The 23,345-nt window shown below is 41.2% G+C and overlaps 1 protein-coding gene across 4 annotated transcripts in view; it reads left to right on the plus strand.

Annotated features, from left to right (window-relative positions):
- MRTFA (myocardin related transcription factor A) overlaps nt 1–23,345 on the plus strand; it is a 204,538-nt gene that overhangs the window by 156,582 nt on the left and 24,611 nt on the right. For 3 of the 4 annotated variants that reach the window (XM_012741655.2, XM_012741656.2, XM_012741653.3), the window contains 2 exons: nt 3,252–3,317; nt 22,664–22,719. In XM_012741655.2, coding sequence (XP_012597109.1) covers nt 3,311–3,317; nt 22,664–22,719 — 63 coding nt within the window. In that variant the 5' untranslated portion in view covers nt 3,252–3,310. Of the gene's footprint in view, nt 1–534; nt 3,318–17,651; nt 22,720–23,345 lie in introns of those variants that run through there. The other variant, XM_076006971.1, reaches the window with a different exon arrangement.

The following is a 23,345-nucleotide window of genomic DNA, read 5'->3' on the forward strand; positions in this document are numbered from 1 at the left end:
GAGTACAGGCGTGAGCCACCTCGTCCAACAATATTTGGTCTTTTATCCCTTTTATACTTTATCCTGCTTGGCCCTCCCATTTCTTCCCTACAAAGAGATGTATTGCATGCATATACTATGAAGTGCCCACACTTTAGAGTAACAGAGACCTGGATATAAATCCTAGTTCTGGCACTTTTAGCTGTATGACAGAAGGCAAATTTTTTTTTTTTTTTTTGAGACAGAGTCTCGCTTTCTTGCCTAGGCTAGAGTGAGTGCCGTGGCGTCAGCCTAGCTCACAGCAACCTCAAACTCCTGGGCTCAAGCGATCCTCCTGCCTCAGCCTCCCGAGTAGCTGGGACTTACAGGCACAAGCCACCATGCCCGGCTGATTTTTATATATATATATATTAGTTGGCCAATTAATTTCTTTCTATTTTTATGGTAGAGACGGGGTCTCGCTCAGGCTGGTTTTGAACTCCTGACCTTGAGCAATCCGCCCGCCTCGGCCTCCCAGAGTACTAGGATTACAGGCATGAGCCACCGCGCCCGGCCTAGAAGGCAAATTTTAAAGGTCTAATCTTTAGTTTTCTCATCTGCAAAATGGAGATAATAGTTGTACCATCCTCATAGGGCTTTTTAAAAAAGGATTAAATTAGTTACAAGCATGTTAGTAATTTAACACAAGGCCTGACACATGGTAATACACTCAATGCTCTTAACTATTATTATTTGTATTTTATCAATGTAATTATTGTTGCTTATCTATGGTTATAATTTATTCTGAGATCAAGTTCCTAGATTAAATTTGGTTTGGTTTACTGAAGTTGGTCATCTCAACTCCTTTGACCCTGGTCTGAACCATCCATTTTCCTTAGCCCTTTTTTCTGTCTCACCAGAGAATGAGCCCAGGTGATCATACTCTATGCCTGTCATTTCAGCAGAGCAGGCTTACAGAGATACTGAAGAAGTAAAGTAAGGAGCCCAGCTTCTAGAATCAGAATGCTTGGGTCCAAATCCTGTTTTACTTCTTATTAGTGAGCTTACCTTAGGTAAATTACTTAATCCCCCTAGGTCTCATTTCCCTTATCTGTCAAATGGGATTAATAATATCTATCTTCATATAGATGTTATGAAGGTTAAATGAGTTAAAAGTATGTAGAACAGTATCTGGCACAGAGTACATGCTCAATAAATGTCAGCTACTAGTGTAGCCGTTGCTGTTTTTTTTTTTGTTTTTTGTTTTCTGTTTTTTTTTTGAGACAGAGTCTCCCTTTCTTGCCTAGGCTAGAGTGAGTGCTGTGGCGTCAGCCATCACAGCAACCTCAAACTCCTGGGCTCAAGCAATCCTACTGCCTCAGCCTCCCGAGTTGCTGGGACTACAGGCACTAGCCACCATGCCCGGCTAATTTTTTATATATATGTATATTAGTTGGCCAATTAATTTCTTTCTATTTTTTTTATAGTAGAGACGGGGTCTCGCTCAGGCTGGTTTTGAACTCTTGACCTTGAGCAATCCGCCTGCCTCGGCCTCCCAGAGTGCTAGCCTGCTAGCCGTTGCTGTTTTTATCATTTAATTCTCCAAGGCTTTGTTTTTAACGATGTTAATTTGTAAAATAATGACCTCTTGGTTAGATTTCTGAGACTATATATAAGACCCAGTCAGTGGAGTTGAGATCCAGTCCAAGAAACAGTTATTAAATGCCTACATATATTAAGTGCCCTGGGGGAGACATTTATGAAAAAGATATATTCCCTGCTCTCCAGGAGTTTATAAACTGGAGAGATAGGAGAGATAACATATGTTCAGGGGGTAACTATTATGCAGGGCAAAAATATTACTATCCTTTTTATAACATGTAAAAGGCAGCTTACAGGAGGTCTAGAGTAATTCTGAATGCTGGGGGGTTAGTTGGAAGTTCAGATGAAGAGAGCAGAAAGTTCATGGTACTTGAAGAACAGTAACTTGGACAACTTTGATGGGGTTGACTTAGAATGAGAGAGACACAGCACAGGTAAGAACACACCCTGTAGCAGGGGAAAGTGGGGTGAGGTAAAACTGGTAAGAGAGGACCGTGAGGAGGTGGAGTTGAAGTTGGCTCAAACATTTTGATATTAATTCTGGAGAGGATAATGATACCATTAAAAAGGATATGGGAAGCAGATTAGGTTTTTAGGAGAAAGATAAATTCCACTTTGGATCTCTTGAATTTGAGATGTAGGTAGGAGCCCTAGTTATGGTTTTGCCATTCTTGGAGGCTTCCGTAAAATCTTCTCTGTGGATGGAATAGTCAGATATTAAGACAGTATGGTTCCCAATAGATGCAGGTTTCCCTCAGATGTGACTTGCAGGGCCCCTACAATTGAAGACTTACTATGTAAGGAGACTTTCCTTGGCACATGGGACCCTCCTAACCCTCCTTCTCTGAACATTTTCTCACTTAGTCTCTGAATGACAAGCTGTGCCATCATCATTCTGCATGGTATATGGTTGTAACACCCTTTTGGTTTCATTGGCTTTTGAAATAGAGATGATTGGTTTTTAACTTAAAAAAAAAAATCCCTATTAAGCTATTTGATTAGGCAGTGTTGCCACAGTAGAAACAGGAGAAATACCCGTCATTCTCTTCTGGTCCGGATGTGCTTTGAGTCATCTTGCTTGGTTGTTTTACCTCAACAAAAAAAGGCTCTAAGTGAAGAGGAAGAAGAAGAAAAAGAGGTATATTAATGGTAAAATATTTTCTAGTGTAGAAAATTGCATTTCTTGGTGAAATAGCTATATAGCTATAATTTTTAGATAAAAAAGAGAAGAATATACAAACAACCAATACTTCCTGATCTATATGAGTAGCTGTTTCATTCACTATACTTACAGTGGTAAACATTTGCTAACAAAGTGTAGAGCATCTGGAAAGCTTTTTCTGCTGGATGGTGGTCCTCATGATATTTTCTTTGAGTTTTGAATTGGTGTTTTTTAGTCTTAGTAGGAGGACCCAGTGTTGTAGGAGGTTTTGAGCAAGAGGCAAGACTCTGGTACTTTGTGGATTGTTATCGCCTTGCAAGACCCTTCGCAACTTCCTCTTGCCGCCCACAGCAGAATACGGAAACCCTGCTATATCAGGCCACTTCTGCAATTATAGCCAGTTGCAATTCAAGGGGATCCTTCTTTAACACTACATTTTTCTGTTTTTAAGACACATTTGAAAATGTGTCTTTTGAGGTGGAATACTCTACTGACCCTTCATCTGTCCTTTCTCTTTGCTGCCCTGCAGTGCTGCAGTTGAAGCTCCAGCAGCGCCGGACCCGGGAAGAACTGGTGAGCCAAGGGATCATGCCGCGTAAGTGCCTCTCTCTCTCTCTTTCTCAGCATTTGATAGAGTTGCTTTTAGGACATGGTTATGTGTACCCAGTATGCCATGGGAAATACCTAATGTAAAACAAGGACTACAGATTTTGTTTTCCATTCTGTCTTTCTTGTGCTTTTCCAACTTAAGGGACTCTTAGTTGCTAAATAGTTAAGATAACTAATTGATCAAGTTCAGTGAAACAAACAACATTAGGTTTAAAGCTTACCATTGAAGCATCCTTAGCTTTGGAATTGCACCTTTAAAAGGGTTGCTAAGCCCTGTACACTTCCATTTATAGGAGGGGCAGATCTTGAGCTGGAGGCTGTGGTATTGTGAGGAAGAACCCACTTCTTCTATATGCTTTTGCCTTTGTGTTCAGGTTCTTAGGAAGAGAAACCTCTTTACCAGATGGTATTTTGAATCAACTACAGTTTTCTTTAGAGTGAGGTCCTCAGATACCCTAAGACTGGCATGGGTGTGAACATGGCTGAGTGGAGTAGTTCACAGTGCCGGGCTCAGTAGGTGCAGAACTGCATCCCATGGGGGAGAAATGAAACCAAACCTTGGAATCTTAAGAAGTAAGAAAATTTGCTTTTAATACTAACCACATTATAAAGGGAGTAGAAGCTAAAGCCAACAAGATACTGCTCTTTCTGACATTTCTTTTTTAAGTTATTATCAGAGAACATAGGCTGTCCCTCTTTTCTGTTTGTATGTTATCGCCAGTTGAATATGCTCTAATGAAGTTTAAAAAAATGTCTTACAACTACTTGTGGCTTTGTAATGGGAGAACTGATGTTTTTTCACGTTAACTCAGTACTGACCTACTGCCACCATATTTTCCTTTTATTCACTCATTCATTCAGAATATTTGAGTACCTAATATGTGCCAGTTGATACAGCAAGATAAATCTGGTTCCTGCTGTCAGATTTATATTTAGAAGGGCAAGATTAGTAATAAACAAGGAGGCAAATAAGATAATTTCAGAGCATGGTAAGTGCTGTCAAGTAAACAAACTGGTTGGTGTGTTAACAAGTAATAGGAATAAGATGGGGTCACTTTGGATAAGATGGTGAAGGAAGGCCTCCCAGAAGAGGAAATATTTGAGCTGAGATCTAAAGGGTGAGATGGAGCCAGCCATTCAAAAAGCAGGGAGAGGGCTCAAGGGAGAAAAAGAAAAACCTAAGGGCCTGGTACAGGTGAGAGCTTGACATGTTTAAAGAGCACCAAGGAAGCTAGTGTGTCTGGAGCATGGTGGAGGGGGGGAGTGTGGGGTAAGTGAAGACGGGCAAGGTCCCTTTCAAAGACATCATGTATTTAGTGTCTACTTTGTGCCCAGGGGAGTCCTGGATGCTATAAAGATTAAAGCAATAAGAGGCAGGGTACCTGCCTTCAAGACATTGAACAGCCACAATTTGGATAGCCAAAATTTACCCGTACACAAAATAAAGAGCAGTAGAATGCTGACTGTAATTACAGTACTAGTTCTGAGAGCATAATGCTACTTCTCAGGATTTGTAATATGTTCAGGATCTAAAAGCCACACACAGGGTGAGTGTCTTTCATTCTTTTTCCTGTCTCATTTAATAGCAGGGACTAGTGGGGACTGTCATTTAACAGGATTTATCAATTACAGTCTCCTTGCTTAGCATTTTTTGTAACATTCCATGTTGTTAAGACAAATGATGCTTCAGTTATTGTAGTTATATACTTCTGTGCCTGTATTTCCAACTAGACCACGAACTCCTTGAGGAAGTATCTTATTTATATTGCTGTCCTCAGTGCTTGGCGCTGAATGAATGAAAACAGCCAGTTGTAAAGTGCCATGTGTGCTTGTGTGTATGAGAAAGACAGACAGACAGAAACAAAACCGATACCAGTCTGTTTCAAACCTGTAGGAATTCTGGACACAGAATTTGAGATGCTTCCATTCTGTCAGAAGCCCAGATTCTAAAATTGTTCTGAATATTTAGTTGTATACTTTGGGCTGTTCTCTGTATTTGTGAAATGAAAATAATTGCCTTTCCTGTAGGAACAGAAATGACCTGCTTCTATTGAGAATATTGCATTTTCCCATCTACCAAGAGCCACCCTTCTATAGCTATGGACACAATCTTGTTATTCTACTTTTCTAGTGAAAGCAGTAGGTTGTAAACTCTTAGATTCTGAAAGAGAATGTTGAGGCCTAGGAGTAGTTTCAAGTGTGAATTCCCTGCTCATCCATGTACCTATTGATATATGGATAGATGAGGCTCATTTTTTTTTACCAGCCCCACTACAGGTGAGTGACCCTCCCTCATCACCACCCTGTGTCACCTCACTCCTGTTGTAATTTCCAGCACCTTCTGCCTCCCTGACACCCCTTCACCTAGCTGTCTTCTACTAGCCTCCACTCCATGTCTTTTAAAGAAAATGTGAGGAGTGCTGGGGAAAAATCATAAATAGCATATTTGAAGATTTGGAGACCTGAAAAAGTCACATCTCATTTGAAGTGCTTTCTTCTATTCCCATTCTGTTGGGAGTTTCTGAAAAGAGCCCTTGTGTTAATATTTAAGTTTATTGTACAACTTAGGAGGTAGGGAGGGCCCTCAAGCTAGGGAAAAAAACAGGATAATAATGGCTATATTTTGTCTCATCATTTCTGGTTTGTACCTTTTATCAAATTCTTCTCATTCCAGTCTTTTCTAGCTCTGGGAAGGAAAAAACTCATCCACCTCATTTCCCAGAACACTCACACACAGTTGCCATGTAGGACTTGCTGTCAGTACTGACATCGTATCTGTAGGACTCAGTGTGCTTCAGTGACTCCCTTCCCTTCAGGGTTGTTCACATTTCTGTATATTATTGAAAGTTGGGTTGTGGACTTTCCATAAAGTTTAGAGCAGAGGTCCCCAACCTATTTGGCACCAAGGACCAGTTTAATGGAAGACCATTTTTCCAGTGGGTGGGGGAGGCAGAAGTCAGGTGGTGATGCAAGTGATGAGGAGTGGCTATAAATATGCTTGCTCAATCGCCATTCACCTCTTGCTGTGTGGTCCCCTGGTTCCTAAGTTTCATGGAAGACTATTTTTCCATGGGCGGGGGAGGGGGAAAGCAGAGCTCTGCAGCCCAGTCCTGCCCAGGGGTTAGGGACCACAAGTTTAGAGGATTAAAGAGTTCCCCAGTTCTCACATTGCTGTTTCTTTACTGCTTGCTTGATATGCTCTGTTCATGGCATCTTAACTGTAGGGTATAGAAGTTGAACAGAATCATTTCCCAGTATCCTTTATTACATATATTTCGAATTTAACACCACTTAAACTCTGCCACATACAGAGGCTCACATAGTCCAGGCCCTGAACCTTCACTAATGATATCTGAAGCTTCTACATGTCTTGAGTGAGAGGGAAGATGGCACAGATAGGGAGCTAGTCTTCAAGTCCAAGGGTTAAGACCAGGAATGCTGCTGTATCCAGGATGATGACTCGCAGAAGAAAAGGATCAGGGAAGAATCACGTGTGGTACACTCTGTTCTCAAACAAAGCTTCCCCCGCAGCCTTTCTCTTTGACATTTAAAGGTGTACAAGGTCATAAGGTTAAGGTGAAAATTAAGAAAAATGTTCTGGCAGTGAGAGCTGTTACAGAGAAATAACCTTTTAAAGGAAAACATGGAAGTTCTCTTGACCCAGATAAATGAGGAATAAGTCTCCTGTAATCTTTCTGGATGTGAGAGAATCTTGTTTGTCTCTTCCTTCTCAGCCTTTTGTTATTTCATTGAGAATCCTTGGAAAAAAGCATGGAGTAGCATGTTTCTAGTGCTACAGTTAACCTCAAATCATTCATTTTCCCATGTGCAAGTAGTAGAAAAACTTTGGTATCTTGGCAAGCACATGAAGAAATAATTATGCTCTGTCTTCTTCAGTGAGCTTGTTTTCTTTCATTTAAATGCCATTTCGGTGCATCCAGAGTTGAGAAATTTCTTCTTACCTCCAACAAAAGGTTTTTAATGCTTGGAAGTGTCAGGATTGATCACTATGATCCATCCCTTTTCCTCTGAAGCTAAAATTCTTCTTAATAATATTTTTGTTACTCATAACTTGAAAATCATTACTTTACGTTATTCTTCACCAGAAGGTATAACCTAAGTTTCAAATTCTTTTTCCTGAGTGCATGTGAATCAAATCCATTTTGGTAAAGCTCTTTTAAAACTAAATTAAAGGCCAGGTGCAGTGGCTCACACCTGTAATCCTAGCACTCTGGGAGGCCGAGGCAGGCGGATCGCTCAAGGTCAGGAGTTCGAAAGCAGCCTGAGCAAGAGCGAGAGCCCGTCTCTACTATAAATAGAAAGAAATTAATTGGCCAACTAATATATATAGAAAAAATTAGCTGGGCATGGTGGCGCATGCCTGTAGTCCCAGGTACTCGGGAGGCTGAGGCAGTAGGATCGCTTAAGCCCAGGAGTTTGAGGTTGCTGTGAGCTAGACTGACCCCACGGCACTCACTCTAGCCTGGGCAACAAAGTGAGACCCTGTCTCAAAACAAAAACAAAAACACCTAAATTAAAAAAAAAATGGATTAGGTCATCAATCACAAATGAGATGTTCAGGATTTAGTAACCGATACACAGAATCTAGTATCCTAGGCTATTGCAGTTTGTGCAGAGATGATAATAGAGATCAAAGAATACAGGGACTACAATTTCTTTTATGATAGACTGAACAGATATATTAACAGCAATGATAATATAATAAAGATATAAAATGAGCAAAACCCCCTACATCTTTAAAAAATAGGCTTTATTTTTTAGAGAAGTTCTAGGTTCACAGCAAAATTAAGCAGAAGATACAGAAAATTTCCATATACCCCCTGCTAAAAATTAAGTATAATTTTTAGGTTTTTAGTTTTTATAACTCTTTGGAAGATAAACCAACTTCCTGAAGTTTCAGAGTTTCTTGTAATAAGAAAAGGAGTATGATTTAATATTGTCACTATTAGGCCATCTTTATTAAATACTGGGATGCTATGATATCGTTCTCCCAAGTTACTGTGAATTCAAAAGAACTACCTTCTAGACCAGTGCTGTCCAATAGCACTTTACACAATGGTAGAAATATTCTGTAACACTAGCCACTAGCCACATGTGCTGTGAGGAGGCACTTAAAATGTGGCACATTTGAATTGAACTAAATTTTTAATTTAAATGTTTAATTTAATATTAATTTAAATTTAAATAGTCCCATGTTGTTAGTGGTTATTGTATTACTGGAGTTTTACACCTTACTCTGCTGCTTAGGAATTAGGTAACTTTAGGCAACTCAGTAACTTTTCTGAACTCAACTTCCACTGTTATAAAACTGGGATAACAGCCCATCTTGTGGGTTACCCACAGAGTAGTAACTTACCACACAGTTAGTTTGGAGAACAAATGTAGGCATTATTATTCTCATTCAAGAATGAGAAGAACATTAGCTTGGACCTACCATCTTGTGAATCTGAAAGGGGTTTTTAATATATATCTAATTAAAGGTCTGTGAAAACTAGGGTTTAGGAAAAAGAACTATTTTCGATCCTTCTTAAAATCCTTCTTAATTTTACTTTCCTCCTACCAGTGGATTAAAAAATAGTTGCTATAAATTGTTAGAAGTTAAAGAACCACTAGCCCAACTTGGCACTCTGTTAAAATCGTTCACCATTTGGTCATATATTAGTAGGACTATCATTTTATTATCTTGCCTGCTCTCTGGTAGTGGATGTTTCTTTTTAACCACTTTCTCTTAAAACCAAAAGAAAAAGAAACCCCACATTGTTGTGTTGGAAATAATGTTTTTTAATTTCTAGGCAACTTGCCAAGAGACAGAAATGTTTATCAGTTAGGACACAGTATTGATTCCAGGGCAAAGGAGGGTCTGGTTTGAGAGTGACCTGCCCCTTCCCCCTTTTTTCCTTATAAAATTGTATGTTTTAAGGAAATGTCATTTGTTTGCTTTTAAGTGAAGTGTTACAATATCAGGGACATTATGTCCCAAGGGGTACTTCATATATGAGTATGAAGGCTTAATCATCTGGGGCTTAATCATCTCCTATTTGCTCTAGTCCATATGGAGGTTGGGAGGTTGTTAGAAGCTCTGTGTGGTAGTCTTTGTTAACAAATATTAAAATAGTATTGTGGAGTGAGTTGAGTTTTCATGTTCTGAGTGTATTCATTGTTGAATCCAAAGAATCCATCAGTGAGCTCTGTTGAACAGGCCATAGAAAGTAGTCATCATCTTTTCATCTTTTTTTTCCCTTTTATTTGTATACATTTAAGGGATACAAGTGCAGTTTTGTTACATGGATACATTGTACCCGTTTAAGTAATTTCTCATCATCCACCACTGCAAGTAGTCTTCTTGATATGAGTTATTTTCTTTTTTTGTTTAAGAGATAGGGTCTTACTCTGTTGCCCAGGCTGGATCACTGCAGCCTGGGCTCAAGTGGTCTTCCTGCCTCAACCTCCTGAGTTAGCTATCACTACAGGTGTGTATCACCCCACCTGGGTAGTTTTTTTTTTTATTTTTGTAGAGACAGGGTCTTGCTGTTACTGCACTTGATCTTGAACTCCTGGACTCAAGCAATCCTCCTGCCTCGGCTTCCCAAAGCGCTCTGAGATTACAGGCAGTGAGGCCAGGCCCAGCTGATATTGATACCGTTCTTGATACGAATATCTAAAAAGTAGAGTAGGTGTTATATTTCATTTAATAATTGCTTCTTGAAGAATCTGAGATATTCAAGGCCAACTTTTTTTCAAGATAATAAATGAAGTAGAGAAGGTTATAAAGTCACTTGTTGGTGCTACTCACTGATTTTATCCAAACAATACAAGTCCTAAAGAATCACATGCCCAAAGGGAGCCCTGATAGTAGTGAAAATTTATAGTTCTTCAGCATAGTGGGATGTTATTTGAAGAAGGGCAAAGGTGATTTGGTGGAGCTTGTGTGTAAATAGATCACTTAGGCATATTGATTATGGGGCCTTCAAACAGAGAAGCCTGGACGGTCATGTTCAAAATGTCTGTCTCCTAATATTTTAACCTTTTGGAGTTCACTGTATCTGTTGACACTTAATGCTATATGATATTGTTTGCTCACCTCTCCCAGTCTTAAGCTTCTTTTACCATCGGTGAGTCAAGAGTGGGAGACTCCGCAGCAGCTTGCACTTCTGGGAAGGAGAAGATTTAGCACCCTTGAGTCTCCACTTCTTACATTCACTCTTGTTAGTTGGCCTTCCTGCTGGTTTGGGTGGGGGTGACAGCCCAGGTGCCAATACAGGGGTGGTGGCAAGCCTGCATACCAAAACAGGATGTGTATGAAGAGCATTTTATGACTGTTGGTTTGGATCCTTGCTCGCCCCAGAATGTGTGGTCTCTTCTCTACAATGCCGCCACCAAAGTTCTTTCTTTGGTTCATATTGAACTTAGTTCTGGTTCTCACTGTCATGGTCAGTCCCTGGAACTGTTGACACAACTCTTTGTTGCAGGATATTTTTATAGGCATTTTAGGGTGTCAGCTAAAAATAGGAAGACAAAAAATGAAAGTGAAGCCCAGTTAGCTCTCAGCATTTGACTCTATATACATGCTGTTTATTTTAGAAGGAAGATGATAAAGAAAAAAAGTTAGAGCAGTAACATTGCTTTAAGCTTAACATAGCTTCTAACAGATGGCAAAGCACTTTCACTTTTGCTAATAATCACCCAGTGCTGTAGTTAGCATTTTGCAGATGAGGATACTGAACCTTAGAGGCGTCATGTGATTTGCCCTAGGTCATACTGCCACTGAAACACAGGCAGTCCAGTCTAGGATTTCTGGCTCCAAACCCTGTACTAATTCCTGAAGATCACAGTTTATAGTGGTTCTTGTCCACATGGGAATTTTGTGATGATAGCCTACTATGCTTTCACCATAATTTCAACTTTGAAAATTGAAATAGCATCAGATCAAGACCTATAGTTGGTGAGGTTAGGTAAAAGGTGGTGGAGTTGGGAGTAATGCATCATTTTTAAGCCCTCCAGTCAAATTGCTTCCAGGTTGCTGCTCATGTTTTACTACTTGTGAGGTGTGAAGGCAGTGGGCATCTTTCCACTTCCATCATAATAACGCTTGGTTAAATCAGAGGTTCTTGATTTCTTTTGTGCCATTAATTGTCCTTAGAGAATCTTGCACATCTTCTCTCTAACCAGTTGCCACAGCAATCACCCAAAATTCAGCACACAATTTCCAGGGATTTATAGTTACTCTAAAGCTGGTATAGCATGTGCCAGGTTAAGAACCTCCGCTCTGCCTGGATGTTGAACCCTAAGAAAAATCCATCTGCCTCATGTTGGAGTCAACCCTTACACAGTGGTGACATAGCCAGCCTCTGCTCTGTTGGGAAAATTTATTAAGTCCTTGTTTACTAAGTGTACTTTTTAATCAGCACCTGTGGTTGAGAGTGAGCAAATAAATTTCTTACTTTCTCACCTCTTCTTTGTGGACTAGGGAAGCAATGGTTTTCAAATTTAGTGGCACCAGCATCACTCAAAGAGCTTACTAAAGACTAAAATACTTGAGGCCTAGGAATCTGCATTCCAGAGAGATTGTTGTACTTCAGAGACATTCTTCGTGCAAATGGTTCTTGAGCCACACTTGAAGAAACACTGGGCCAAGGGTTGTTGGCATCATCTCCTTTTCATTTTTAGTATGGTGTGGAATATTGTTATTCTCCCAGGAGTTCTCAAGTTGAGGATTCCTTTGTCCACATGATTCAAGAGTGATGGCAGATTTCAAAGATAGATGAGTGTGCTGCATGTAAGATAATTGGGTACAGACAACTTATGAACCCCTGTCTCCAGTTCTGGGAAAAGCCTGACTCACTTGCCTCTCTTGTGGCCCTGCACCATGTCAGTGGTCAGTTTTGGCAAATCAATAAACTGCCTAGAGCTGTGTGACAAACTGTTATGCTAGGACCAGACAATGTGACAAAAGGCTTAGTTAACTTTGGATGGAGTTTGATTATACAGTGACTCCCTTTTCTGCTATATTGGCCCCTTCAAGAGAGGGCTGGAGGGAAAAGGAATAGGAGAACATGTGCCCCCTTGACATTTTCTGAGGTTAGATCTGAAGCCCTCCCTTCTGTCCCATTGCCAATGTTAGAGAAAATAACAAGGCAGCTTTATTTTCAAAGGAATAGCCAGAAAAAAAAGGCAAAATATAAAATACCTGATTAAAAATCACTGTTTTTTTTGTTTTTTGTTTTTTTTTTTAACTATCACACAATTTGGTGGTGTTGGGGGGGGGGAGATGCTTGTTCAGGGAAGTGTCTATTCTGTTCCTTTCCCTTCATCTCTCCCCTTCTCCCTCTCCTGCCTGATCTGAATTTTGGAATCAGAAGAATCTAGAGTCTAGTCTTCATTCTGCAGTTGATTAGAAAGTGATCTCAGGCAAGTCATTTCTCAACTATAAAATATGGAAAGTAATAAGTACCAAGAAGCCCAAGTATGGTAATTTCTAACACATTGTGCAGATATCAGAGGGAAAACAAAGAGACCATTTGCAGCAAATCTTTTTATTTATGTTACCCTTGGAATTCTCTTTGTCAGTGTCCAGGCTCACAGGCATCCTCCTCCTTTATTTCTTCTCCTTATTTTATTTCCTCTAGTGCCCCTTGAGAACAGAGCAAAATCCAGAATCTTACAATGCTCTTTGTAGCTTTGTCTCTCACTGCATCTCCATCCACTCTTTTCCTTGTTCACCCTGCAACTGCCACCCTGGCCTCCTTCATGTCCCCCTGTCACTCAGAGCCTTTGCACTTGCTGTTCTCCTTGTCTGGAAGGCTCTTCCCCAAATGGCTATCAGGCTTTCTCCCTTCCTTTAGGTCTCTGCTCAAATGTCACCTTGTCAGAAAGTCTTTCCCTGATCACTCCATATAAAATGGCTTCACCTGTTACTCTATCACCCATACCCTGCTTTATATTTCTTCATAGCATATACTACCTCCTACTGGGTTACATGCTTATTTGTTTTATGTGTGTTTTTCTTCACTCAAATGTAAGCTCCTCAAAAGCATGGAAATCCCAGCACCAAAACAGGGTTTGACACACGAGCTCTCAAATTTATTAGAAGAATGAGTGAGTAATAAACTCTTAGCACTTCTCTAACCTCTTAGGGACACACAGCACTGACTCGACTTTCTCCCCTGCATTCACTGCTCAAACCGTTGCAGTAAGTTTCTGCCTCCACCAGCCCACTAGCATAGCTCTGAGACCACTGGCTGTGTCGCAAGTAGAGTAATCCTCTGGAAACTTTGCAACCATTATATTACCTGACTTCCTCACTGTTAGTTAACATCTCTCTCTTTCTGCCTACACCCTTCTTGATGAAGCTTACTCCAGATGACAGCTTTGTTTCATCCTCTCCTGCCTCTGTGAGCCTCTTCAGATTCCTTTGGTAGGCTTTCCTCATCTCGTATCCTAATATTCTGGGGTTCTCTGGGGTTCAGCCTTGGGAGTGTTTTTTTCTGTTTCTACATATCATATTGTATCATCTCTAGATGATGTCATCTTTAGTAGGTTTTTTTCCTACACACACACGTAATATTAGGAAGTTTTGATACACAGATACATATACCCCAATTGGATATCTCTTAATAGATTATCTCACTATCACCTCATATTTAGCATGTCTAAAACTGAGCAGTGTCTCTGCCCTCCTGTCCCTAGCTTATTCTTTCTGGATCCCCTGTCTGAGGGTATGAATGGCATAACCATTCCTTCATGCAGTCACTCCATTTTGTTCTTCTAAATGGCCTCCTGATCATTACCAGAGTGATTGTGGAAAAATGCGATTCTCGCTCTTTTGCAATTCAACTTACAAAAATTGGTTCAGACAAGGATCATCAATAGGTGCTAGAACCATTAGGTAATTGTTTTTTGGGGAATGGGAGTTTCACATGGCCTTAAAATGTTACCCCACAGATTACATATAAGTTACCATCAGGGAAATGCTACCTTTAAGATGGAGAGATCTGGTGCACCTTTCAAACTTTTAGCACAATCAGTGGTTATACAGCCTGATATCATATATTACCTATGTAGTCTTCTTGCCAAAAACATTTAACATAAATCTAATTGTGAGAAAACAAATTCAGAATATAGAACATTGTGTAAGACAGCTGGCTTAGATACTTAAAACAAGTAAGTGTCATGAAAACAAAAAAGGCAGGAGTTCTGTTCTAGATTGTGACTAAGGAAACAATAACTAAATGCAGTGCATGATTCTTGATTCAGTCTTGAATTAGGGGGAAAATCCAAGCAGTTATAAAAGACATTTTGGGGAGCAATTAAAGAAATTCAAATATGGATTATATTATTGCATTAATGTTAATTTTCACAGATGTGAATTGAAGTGTCTTAGTTATATAAGAGAGTGTCCTTATTCTAAGGACACTTAGGCACACTGAAGAATTTAGGGGTAAAATGTCATGATGTTACCTGCAACTTACTTCGAGGTGATTCCATAAACCAAAAAAATTGGTTTTATAAGTGTGTGTATATGAGAGAAAGAGAAATTTGTCTCAAAGATAACTGGTGAATCTAGGTCAAAGTTACAAGGTTGTACATTATTTGTTTTTTCATTGTTTTTATAGGTTTGAAAAATTCAAAATTAAAGGGAGAACAAAGGAAAGGGGACCATGTGAATGCAGATGGGGGGTGGGGGTGGGTGAAATGAACACATGGCAATTACCAGGTGTGTTTCTACTCATTTTATATTTTAAATGTAAAACATCAAGTTAGAAACAACTGCCCCTCCTCCGTGTAGCTCTGATGGCCTCACTCCCCCTGGTTAATATGGTGGTTATACGCTGATCTCAGGATACAATCCTTAATATCACTTGGAAAAGATTGCCACTTCCTTCTATTGTCTGTGGTTTCTGATGAGAAATATACTGTCATTCAAATTAGTTTTTTTCCAGCTGCTTTCAAGATTTTTTTTCTTTCTGTTTAGTTCTCAAAAGTTTAATTGTGATGTATCTTGGCACAAATTTCTTACTTTTAAGTTTGTCTTTATTTGGGGTTTACTCAGCCTGTCGAATCTGTAGACTTATGTCTCTTTCCAAATTTGGAAAGTTTTCAGCCATTATTTAAGTACTTTTTCAATTCCATTTTCTTTTTCCTCTCTTTCAGGACTTTGGTGTTATGATGTTAGAGTGTGTGTTAAAGTCTTACCACAGGTTCCTGGGGCTCTGTTCATTTTTTTTTCAGTCTGTTTTCTTTCTGTTATTCAAATTATTCTATCTTCCAGTCCCCTGGTTCATTCCTGTGTCCCCTCCATTTCTGCTGTTGAGCCTATCCCTCGAGCTTTTAATTTCAATTATTATGATTTTTGTTTATAAAATTTTCATTTGTTCTTTATATCTTCAGTTTCTTTGCTGAGACTTCCTAATACAGGGTCACCCAGGTTGGAGTGTAGTGGCAAATTATAGCCCACTGTAACCTTGAACTCCTGGGCTCAGGCGATCTTCCTGCTCCAGCCTCCTGAGTAGCTAGGACTATAGGCACGCAACACCACACCCAGCTAATTATTAAAATTTTTTGCAGACATGTTGTCTTGCTATGTTGTCTAGCCTGGTCTTGAGCTCCTGGCCTCAAGTGATCCTCCTACCTCAGCCTCCAAAAGTGCTGGGATTACAGGCATGAGCCACCACACCCAGTCCATTGAAGCATTTTTTATCATGGCTGCTTTAAAATCTTTATTAGATAATTCTTGTATCTGTGATCTTGGTGTTAGATTTTTTATTTTTATTTTTTTTTCAATGTGAGATCTTCCTGGTTTTGGGGGTATTGATTTTTTATTAAAACCTGGACATTTATAGAATATGTTTTAAGTTTCTGCATTTTATTTCTTCTGTTTTAGCTGGCTTTCTCTTGACGCTACTCCCATAGGGAAAGGTAGGGATAGAGCCACCTCGTTATGACAGATGGAGGTAGAAGTCCAAGTTCCCCATTTGGCAGCCATTGACATCTAAGTTAGTGGTGGGAGAAGGACTTTTCATTGGGGACGAGAGTTCCAGCTCCCCATGTGGTCTGTGCTAACATTTTGTGGGGGTGACCTTGTTGCCACTGGACAGTGGTGAAAATCCTGGCTCCCCACCAGCCCTCCTCTGACATCACCCATAATGAGTGCCTCATTAATGCTAAGTAGGGATGTAAGTCCAGACACCCCATTTGGTCTCCATTTACACTGTTGGGGCTGTGTATGTTCTTGGCTGATGAGAATGAAAGCCCCCGCTTCCTACTTGGCCCTCTCTGACACCACACCAGCAGGGGTGTTGGGGTACCTCATTACAATTTTGTGAGGGTGGAAGTCTAGACTCCCAACTTGGTCTTTATGGGAAGTCAGGGGTGCGAGGCCACCGTTTTTTTTCTTTGGTGTTTAGAGTAGAGCAATTACTGTCTGAAAGTCTTCCATCTTGCTAGGCTGCCCTTTCCTGGTCCTTTGGCTAGAGAGAGCACATTTTATTGGGACTACTTTTGTATGTACCCATTGATATTTCCAGGTTGCGAGCTCCTTAAGCTCAAAGTTGGGAATGTATGAAGACAAATAAAATAAAAACTCCAGGGAACTTGCTACTATGTCATTCCTTGTGTGCCAAGATCCCTAGCCAGTTTGCCTCCTCTCTACCTTTCAGAATCTACTTTTGTTTGTTTTATATAGAATGTCCAGAGTTTTAACTTGTACTTAGTGGGAAGACACAGGAAAACATGTCTACCCCATCTTCCCTGGAGCAGAAGTCCCTACAGTAGCACAGAAGAGTTCTTCATGGACTGGGTCCTGCCAAACCTTCCAGCCACATCATCCCCATGTGAACTCCTTGGTCCAACCATATCAAAGTTCTTGGAGTTTCTTAAAATTGCCTTGTTCCTTTTTATCTTCATATTTGTGCCCTTGCTCTTCCTTGGCCTTTGATGATCTCCCACTCTTCCTTGTCTGCCTGTGGTGCTCCTGTTTGCTTCATTTGACTTTTTCTCTGTAAAATCTTCCTGGACAATTAACACACTCTTTTCCTGGGGGCTCATTTTGCCTCTTCTGTCCTTTGTTGCACCTCAAATTACCTCCACTATTGTACTTCCATCTTGGATACAACTGTATGTCTCTTTGCCCCTCAAACCATGAGCTCTCATTGAGGGCTGGGACCCCATATTTTTATCCTTGTCCTCAGTAACTAGCATAGTACTTACTTGAGAGTTGCTTATTGGATAGATAGAAGGATGGATATATAATATTTCTGGTTTCCTACCGGTTTGTTATATGTGTTTCTTCTCATACATGCAGCCCCCACTGATGCATTCTGTGTATGCCTGCTGCTTCCACGGTGGAAAAAGAAACTCAACAGGCTTGCCTGAAAGAAGGGCTGCTTGGACTATAGCACTCCAGTGACATCTGTTAACTGTATTATGTTCATAGCCTTTGAGTTCCTCTGAATTCAGAATTGTTGGTGAGCTTCTGGCGTATTATCTAGGATGGGAACCATTTTTCTTATTTTTATGACAGCATCTAATAAAGTGACATTTAGACCCAGACACCTAATATATGTTCCTTAATGATAAAATGATAAGGAAATGAGGCTTGATGGTGAATTGCTGTTACTCCCTGCTGAGAGGCATTTCCAGAATTGCTTTGTGGATCCTAGAGAACTCACTTGCCTGCATGTTTAAGTAAATCTGGAGCTGATGAGGGGAAAGTGTGGGTTTGATGTCCTAAATTACTGAGATAGATTGGTTTTTAAAGGTCCTCATGCTTGTTACTCTTTAGTGCCAGATTAAATCAAAACCAGTCTGGCCCTAGGGGCCCCTGCACTGTCAGCATAAATGCATACAGACACACACTAAGCATAGCATTTAGTTCCCCCTTTTAAATGGATGCCAAAATATTTTTAAAAAGAAAATGGAAATAGTTTTTCTGTTTTTATTCATAAGTGACCTCATTTAATTAAGACAGCAAATGGGCCAGGGGAGAAAGGAAATGGGTGCTGGAGAGTAGGAACAGAATATTAATTGGTAGTTATAACCAGCCAGGGGCAGGACCCACGTCTAGAACTGAAACTGTGATTAAGAATGCCACACCTCTTGGCCACTTCTGTTCATTTGATTTCTGTGGGGGCCTTGGTTATTTTTCCTTTCAGTACGTGCTGCAAACTTCCCTTTGTTCACACGAACCAATACAAGAAGAGCTCTAATGGAACCAGCTACCAGGGGTGGCAGAAAAGGATCAAGAACTGACTGACCTCTGACACTTAGACTGTATTCTTATAAACAACACACATGGATTGTGTTTGCATTGGTCTTCGGGAGCTTCTCTTTCCAAAGACTGCCTTCTAGGAGTTTCTGGGAAAATGTGGGGTTTTTTGTTTGTTTGTCTTTTGAGACAGGGTCTTGCTCTGTTGCCCAGGCTAGAGTGCAGTGGCATCATCATAGTTCACTGCAACCTCAAACTCCTGAGGTCAAGCAATCCTCCTGTGTCAGCCTCCCAAGTAGCTGGGACTACAGGAACACGTCACCACACCCAGCTAATTTTTCTATTTTTGGTAGAGAGGAGGTCTCATCATGTTGCTCAGGGTGGTCTTGAACCCACCTCAAATGATCCTCCCACTTTGGCCTCCCAGAGTGCTATGATTATAAGTGTGACCACCATGCCTGAGTACAAATTTGATTTTGAGTCAGTAATATATCCTGGTTCCTCCTGGCAAAGCTGTTAAGGCAGCAGGGAAGGGGGAAATAGAGTTCAAGATGAATGCAGCCCTCCTAGTTGGACACACATTTTATGGGTTAACTTTGAGTCTTTCGTTTTTTTTCCACAACTAGCAGAGGCCTAAGCTTTGAAGCCTGTTTTCTGCTTTGCGCTGCTCCTTTGTGTCTCATGGAAGCTTGAGGTGATTTTGACTCCCCCTTGTCATTTGCTCCTACATCAAGAAGGCCCAGGGCTTCATTCCTACATACTAGGCTCTCCTCCACAGCTTGGCTTTTAACAAAGCTGGCTGGACACACAAGGATTGCCCTCAGGACCTCAAACCTCAGTGCACCAAGAGCATTTGCTGTCTCTGCTCCAGCCTTTCCCCAGATTAACCTGAGAAGTGCCCAACGGGAAGTCCTGACAGAAACCTGAAGGAAGAGGGGCCATTGCTCCCTTCTCTCACCTGGCTGAAGTGGCTATTGAAATTGCTAAGCCTGCTGTCGGAGGGCAGAATTTAAAATGGGGAAAGAGAAGCACAAACTGGGCTGGGCTACTCAGGGACTGACACACTTGTCAGAAGGTTTACACCAGGGAAGAAAAGGAAGACAGAGCTAGACCTGGATTGGGGTCCACCACTCAGTGAATGAGCTGGCAGGTTACTTCATCTCAGCAAGTGTCAGTTTCATCACACATAATATTGGAATAACAGTCCCTACCTCATGGGATGTGAAAATGATTCAGTGAGATTATAATTTTGTTGTTATAAAATGAAAGTTTTGGCCGGATGCGGTGGGTCATACCTACAATTCCAGCACTTAGGGAGGCCAAGGCCGGAGGATCACTTGAAGCAAGAGTTTGAGAATGGCCTGGGCAATGTAGCAAGACCCCATCTTTTAAAAAAAATTATATATAAAGAGAGAGAGAGACAGACAAACAAACTGACCGACAGAGACAGAGAGACGGAGAGAGAGAAAGTCTTTCGGGATTGGTCAGTATTGTCTTGAATTCTTTTCTTGATTTTCGTTTCTGGTTTTCTTGTCCAGGCCCTGAGCAGCTAGTGAATTCCTCTGGCCTTCTCACCCCTCCCAGCTTGCCAGCCAGAGTTTCGGACAGATAATCTGCAGCTGTGGTACAGAAACTAGATGGCCTGTGAACCAGCGATACAGCATTTGGTGACAGCAGTACCTTAAGTAGATCAGTGATACATGTACCACTTGCTTCAGAGCTCCCATTTGATTCTTACAAGAGTTCTGGGAGGTGCACAGATTCTCTCACTCTACCAAAGAAAATAAGACCCAGAAAGCAATCATATTTGTGCCACCACAGTAGTAATTGGTAGAACCCAGTATTAGAACACAAATGCCTTAACTCTTTATCCGGGACTTTTGTGATGAGAGCCAGAATTCTTGCTGTTCAGATGAAAGTTTAGAACTCTGCCACAGAATCCTAGCTCTACTGTCCCCAGTCACTTTGTATCCGTTTCTTACAGAATATTCATTACTTCATTGCATGAATATTTTTTTTTTTTTTTGAGACAGAGTCTCACTCTGTTTTCCTGGGCTAAGGTGCCATGGTGTCAGCCTGGCTCACAGCAACCTCAAACTCCTTGGCTCAAGCGATCCTTCTGCCTCAGCCTCCCGAATAGCTGGGACTACAGGCATGCGCCACCAGGCCCGGCTAATTTTTTCTCTATATATTTTTAGTTAGCCAATTAATTTGTTTCTATTTTTTAGTAGAGACAAGATCTCGCTCTTGCTCAGGCTGGTTTCGAACGGCTGACCTTGAGTGATCCTCCCGCCTCGGCCTCCCAGAGAGCTAAGATTACAGGCATGAGCCACTTCATCCAACCTGCATGAATAAGTATTGAGGATATACTGTGTGCCTGGTACTGTAGGCACTGGGGATACTGTGGGAAACAAAGAAAAAGACACCCCCCACCCCGTGCTCTGATAGGGCATATTGTAAAGGTGGGAGACTGACAGTAAACAAATAAGAAAAATATGTTGTATTCCTATAAAGAATGTCAAGACAATAGAGAGGGCTGTGGAGAAAAGTAAGGCAGAAAAAGAAGCTGGAGTGGGGTGGGCTGGACTCTATGAGTTTTCTCTTGGTTCTTTTTGCTTATTCTCATTTAGGTTGTTTATTCCCTGCTCGTTTATCACACCCAGTACAGGTTCCTGTAGAGCAGGGCTTTTGGAGACTGATTTTGGAATTGAACCAGCTTTGCTCAGTTAAAGCAGGTGCAGGAGGCATCTGTTTAGCCACTGAAATGCCCAAGACCTTCCTTTCCTGTAAGAACTGGGACAGCCTGGATGGTACCCGGGAATGCTCTGGTGGATTGGGGAGGGAACCTGTACTGGTTTTTCTTAGACATTATTTGTTAAATCTAGAGCTCCCCCTGCTGTTAGTATATGGGATTGGTGCTCAGTGGCACTTATAAGACAATTTTTTTTACCCTAAGATTTAAAAAATTAAAAAAATATATAAGTACTTGAAGCTTTCTTCTGGGACTACTGTTGCTGAGGCCCAGCCCCCACTGGGGGGAAGGGCAGAGGAAGCACAAAGGCCCAGGCAGGATAGGGTCTATCTGTGCTCTTGCTACTTTTAGCGGCTCTTTACCCTGCACTCCCACCACAGCCAGCAGCCTAGCAAAAGTTATCTCCCTGCACAGTTTTACAGCTGTTCTGAAATTCTAGGGCTGCAGAAGTGAAACCGACCACAGACTTGTAAATTTCTCTTTTATTGCCATTGTTCCCTACTTGAAGTGAGTCAGGCCTTTCCAAACTCTTAATCCTCAGAATGTCTTAAATTGTTATTTGTCTTTACAGCCAAGTTTTTGACAAAAGGAGACAGACCTTTTATTCATGGTGCATTGTTTCTAGAGGGTCTTGGTTTGGCCTTCCCACCTGAACATTGCTTGCAGGAGTTGAGACCTGTGGTCTGTGTGGTAGTATCCCCAGAATAGAGCTGAGCCTTTCTCGTCAGCGGTCGGTGGTGTGTGTTCCTTTACCAAGTTCAGCCATATGATTGCTGTGAAATTCTTTTAGTCCTTAGAGATGAAATTCAAGTTAACTTTAGCAGCACTTATTAAAATTAAAGAAGGAAATGGCACCTGAATGGACATATATCTTTTTGGTTTTACTGTCCCACAGAAACAGTTTGGCCACTCTATGATTCCTAATGAAGTTGAAGAAGTAAGGCCGACCTGGCATGCAGCTCTGCCCCTCCCTGTGTCCAGGTCTCCTGAGAGTAACATGAGGCCTAGCAGGTGTTCTTGGAGGTTTGGCTGATAAGGGGCCATTTGTCAGGGACAGTCTAGTAATGGTCCAGGGTATTTTTTTAAGTTTTATCCCATAGGCGCACTTTATAGACCTCAAGCTTAGGCAGTGACTATTCCCACTGGGAATCATAAAGTAACCAAAACTGTTTTGTTGGAGTAGCTGAACTATAAAGATATATGCTTACTCAGATGTCGTTGCCTTCTTCACTTCAGCTGATATTAATAGTACTGCTAAAATTAACTTGAATTTAAGATGCCTTCTCCACTGAAAATTGTAGCACTAGACATGATGCTTCACTATAAGGTAATTCTTTTATGGTTCTTCTCTCAACAGCTTTGAAAAGTCCAGCTGCATTTCATGAGCAGAGAAGGAGCTTGGAACGGGCAAGGGTAAGAGACCTTTCTTCCCCCAAGGACTCCCAAAGAGCATTTTCAGAGCTCACTGAATTACTGGTTATATTTCCTTCCAGTCTAGCAGGACTCTAGGGTCAGCCGTGGCCTCACAGTTCTAAATAGAAACTTTATACCTAACCTCAGCCATCTCCCATGGTGATTATATGGAACACGATTGGAACGAAGTTGCTCCTTTAGTACATGTAAGGATATGGAGTGATTACCTGATCTTCTTTCCCTGAACCTTGCTTTGGCACCCCGGGTATTTCCACATCTTCAATTCCACTTCACCTCTTGTGGGTGTTAGGACATGAACATCAGCCATGGGAAAGCTTCCTGAGTCTAGGGCCACATTGCCCACAGCTCTGCAAGACCAGGAAACCTCCCTGATCTCTGTCTTTCCAGAGCAGCCAGTGTCCACTTGGCCCTTGTGGAAAGCAGAAGCTGGCCTGCACGTCAAGCCCAGGTTTCCTGCTGCAGCACCTTACTTGTGTCCCTGTCCCACTCTCAATTTCAGTTCCCCAGGGGCCCCTGGGGAATATTCTGCTGCTTATTGTGGGCAGAGATGAGGAAGTTGCCAAAAGTTTCTTCCCCCTCCCACTCCTTTTACTTTTTTCCTTTAC

Source organism: Microcebus murinus, chromosome 10 (assembly GCF_040939455.1).
Source record: "Microcebus murinus isolate Inina chromosome 10, M.murinus_Inina_mat1.0, whole genome shotgun sequence".
Taxonomy (NCBI): domain Eukaryota; kingdom Metazoa; phylum Chordata; class Mammalia; order Primates; family Cheirogaleidae; genus Microcebus; species Microcebus murinus.